The sequence below is a fragment of the Diadema antillarum genome, unplaced genomic scaffold (genome assembly GCF_040938485.1).
Source record: "Diadema antillarum isolate AM-2024a unplaced genomic scaffold, OU_Dant_1.0 scf00000048, whole genome shotgun sequence".
NCBI lineage: Eukaryota > Metazoa > Echinodermata > Echinoidea > Diadematoida > Diadematidae > Diadema > Diadema antillarum.
The window spans coordinates 265,288-269,091 of record NW_027270937.1 but is presented as its reverse complement, the minus strand read 5'-3'; the positions used below and the strand labels follow the sequence as shown (position 1 = coordinate 269,091).

Here is a 3,804-nt window from a genome sequence, read left to right as displayed (position 1 = left end):
ATAGAATTCACCATTATCACAGGTTGAAACTAAACCACACAGCACAAGTCATTACATAGTAAATAAAATATATCATACAAGTAAATTCCCTCATTGCGGTGACCAAACATTGCTCATCATAATATTTGCTCACTAACGAAGAATGTTGACGAGATTCGTCACATCGTTGGCAACGAGAAAAATCCACGTTATTTCTAGGGTGCACGATGCGAGACCGACAATCACGAATCATACAGCCCATGCAGGAGTCATACAGTCCACGAGGTATACAACCTACGAGTAATACCGCCCATGAGTTCGATACGAAGCAAACAAGACCCATAAGACCGATATATTAAGCCCCGTTTTCTATTTGTCGAACTCGTGGGCTGTTTTTACCTATAGTGTCGAACTCGTGGGCTGTATGGCTCGTGGGTATCAGTCTCGTGGGATGACTCCTTTTTCTCTAAGAGAAACCAAATTGAACCACACCGTCTCTAATATTGAAATCGATATTCGAGGCTATCGATATGTCAGATTGCACGATGTCACAGAAATCGAAATTTCCGTGATGTTATGCCCCAGTTTGTCAGTGATTATTATGCTCTCTAAGCTGAAGCTAAGTCTTCGAAAAGTTCGATTTTCTCATAGGCCTATTGCCGAAATATGAAAATGCTTAATCTAGAAGAGTCTATAGGTGCTTTAGAAAAGACAATTTGGGATGATGTACTAGATGAATCAGATCGCAACAGTGCATGTGAAAAACGTTCTCGTAAGTTCGTACCTGTAGACTGTATTACATCTATGTCCCTCTTAGAAAGAAAACGGTATTGAGAAGCACCATGAATGGATACTACAACTTTGTAAGATCCGTGAGAGAGCTGATGTTAAACAGCAAGCTCATGGCTCTAAAACCAGTGAGGATTGGGAATCATACAAGAAATTAAGAAATTTTGTAACTGATATGATAAGGAAATCTAAACGTGTTTACGGGGCTGAAAGTACGGTAAGTTATAGTGGTAATAGAAACGCAACATGGATTTGAATAAGGCGCAAAATGCCTATGAAATGAGCAGAACTTCATATAAAAAGTTAATCACAGACGGATATGAAGTCAAAGACTGAGCATGCTAAATGATAATTTTTTTAAGTTTGGCTGTTAGAAGAAAATGAACAGGAGAATTTAGTGAAAATGAAAAATAATTCGTTACTATCATTAAATGTAAGTTCACTTTTGAACAAACATCTAGGCCTACTGATGACGTAATAGATGTTGTTAAGGTTATTTCGAGGAATAAAGCTACTGGTCCAGATGAAATACCGGATGGTAGCGTTTAAGATACCATTGATTTCACAGTTGAACCGTCGACCTATATTGAACCTTTGACCTTTCCCTGAACACTGGTAAAATTTTAACACATTGAATAGGGCATATGTAACGTCCATTATATACACAAAGGGAGTGATAACTTCAACCCATCAAACCATAAATCTACTGTATAACAACATTACGAGTTAGTATTGTCCAAAGCGTCAGAGAAAATTGTTTTTGATCAAGACTAGCGTGTAATTATCGGTCAAATGACATACTTAATCGACATCAGTATGGTTTATGCCCTGGGCAATCTATGATGAACTAGCTGTGATTGTAAATCGGGTTAAAAAAGTGAAGAGAATTTTGTTCGTGCTGTTACACTAAGTTTGGAAAAGGCGCTGGATATAAATTCCATTTAAGATATCTTTGCTTTGACACATAAACATTACAAATTGCTAAGTTTGACAGTAATGGTACATTGCAATTTACTGTAGTTACAATTCTTCAACACTATATTTTCATGAAAAATGACGTCAAATACTAACCTCGCAGAGACAAAACTTAATTACTGTAATAATTGACACTCTGTAAGAACATTCAATAACCATGAACCCGGGCAACATTAAATCTCATTAGCGCAACAAAAATATAACTCTTTGTCATAATCAAACAAAGAGCTTTCCGATTCATTATACTCTAAAATGTTTACATCAAACAGTTCTTTAAGTTTATTTTGATCATAATTTCTGTCATAACAATGGTTAATATTAACGGCCCAGTATTTTGTCAGGTAATATAATTAGTTCGTAAGCTTGGGATGGTACAACGGGACAAAATAATGACAGGATGTAACTGACACAATTCACATATCGTTGATGTCAGTGGTCAGCTTTTCGCTCTGTGCCTCGTAGCTCTTTGTAACACTGATACCTTGCGGCGTCTGCCTGTCACCAGTGTTGTAGTCGAGAATGCGTGCCAGCAGTCGGGAGGGCCTCGGGATATCACGCCAGCGCCGTCGCAGCACACAGGCCATGACAACCCTGAAGTGAGGATGCTTCCAGCCGTAGATGAACGGATTAAGGCAACTGTCGAGAACGAGTGGGAGAGAAACGTGGGGCATCACTCTGAGAACGCGGTGCAGAGCGGGTCCTTTCAGGAATGGGATAGCCAGAAATACACCCATGAAGGGAGATACGCACAGGACGAAGCAGCATACCACGCACAGGAGATTCTTGGTGATTGCCAACTCGGTATGCCTACGACAGCTTTTCTCGGTAGGCATTGAGCGTGACTTGGACTTGAGAGCGCGCCTTTTCACGCGTCTGAATATTAGCCAGTAGCTGAAAAACGTCACACCAAAGGCAATTGACGACGAGCAAATCACGAGGTAGACGAAAGTATTTGAATTCTTGTGAGTGAAATCACAGATGCAGACTCGTGTGAGGGCGTTGTAACCGAGGCGACCATGACCAATAAGCTGAGGAAGGACTAAAACTGCAGCGGGATACAACCAAGATATTGTCACCATGACGACCAGTTTTCTCGACGAGAAGATGCGGTTGTATGTGTGCCTAGGTTTGATGATGAGCACACAGCGATTTACAGCAATCAACATCATGGTAATGACGCTACTCCCAATAGATATGATATCAAGGGCAGCTGTCAGTTGACAGAGCACCTTGGGTAGTGCTGTGCTGTTCCTGACCAACATCGAGACGACCTGAAGCGGCTGAACTACGCAAACCAATAGATCACTGACGCTCAGACTGACGATGAGGTAGGAGGTTCTCGTTTGGAGTTTCCTCGACAGGGCACTCGCGAGCAACAGCACGACATTCCCTGTCACCCCAACAATGAACACAGTGCCATATGCTCCAGCTAAACAAAGGTATTCAGGGGTGAGACTGGATGTGGGTTTAACCAAAGACCGATTGCTGTTCTGATACCCATCTACATCCGCCATCTTGTCTCGCGGGAAGCACAGCCCTAAAATGACAACCACGCAGGAGCAATGTCCAATGCGCTATGTTCAACATCATATGGACAAAATATGTAGTGCAATGTGCAGACCTCTGCGAGTATTCCCTTTGTTGCTGAAGGTTTTGTTCTAGCTCTCATTGATGATCACTTCAGTTGTTGGCGCAGGCTTTAACAATGCTTTCTTTGTTCTTCTTTCTTCTTCTTTCTGTGCACGTAGGCCTACTTGACATTAAAGGGATGGTATAGTTTTGGTTGAGGTGGGGCTTAAGGTTGCAAATATTTTTGTGACATAATGAGAAACCTGCTACGATATACGAAAGAGCATATGAAATATACTCTAAGAGGAATTTAAAGTTTATTTGATGATAAATTGTTTTAGAATGGCTGAGTTATCTAAAAACAAAGAGGGTCTAATAAAATGTGGGTCCCACTTTGCTTCACTTTGGTTTTGGATATCTTAGCCATTAAAAACATATATTATTTTCATCAAATAGTTTCATCAAATAGATTTTAAATTCCTTATAGAATGG

The 3,804-nt window shown here is 40.6% G+C and overlaps 1 protein-coding gene across 1 annotated transcript; it reads right to left on the bottom strand.

Moving 5' to 3' along the window:
* Positions 1-2,156: 2,156 nt before the first annotated feature.
* LOC139715392 (melatonin receptor type 1C-like) lies at positions 2,157-3,257 on the bottom strand. The gene has a single exon (XM_071626966.1). It carries the CDS (start codon positions 3,255-3,257, stop codon positions 2,157-2,159), a length of 1,101 nt encoding a protein of 366 aa, XP_071483067.1.
* Positions 3,258-3,804: the final 547 nt, after the last annotated feature.

Bases quoted from the DNA above. Each gene is read 5' to 3' on its own strand.
- LOC139715392 (XM_071626966.1), bottom strand. From the start codon at position 3,257: ATGGCGGATGTAGATGGGTATCAGAACAGCAATCGGTCTTTGGTTAAA.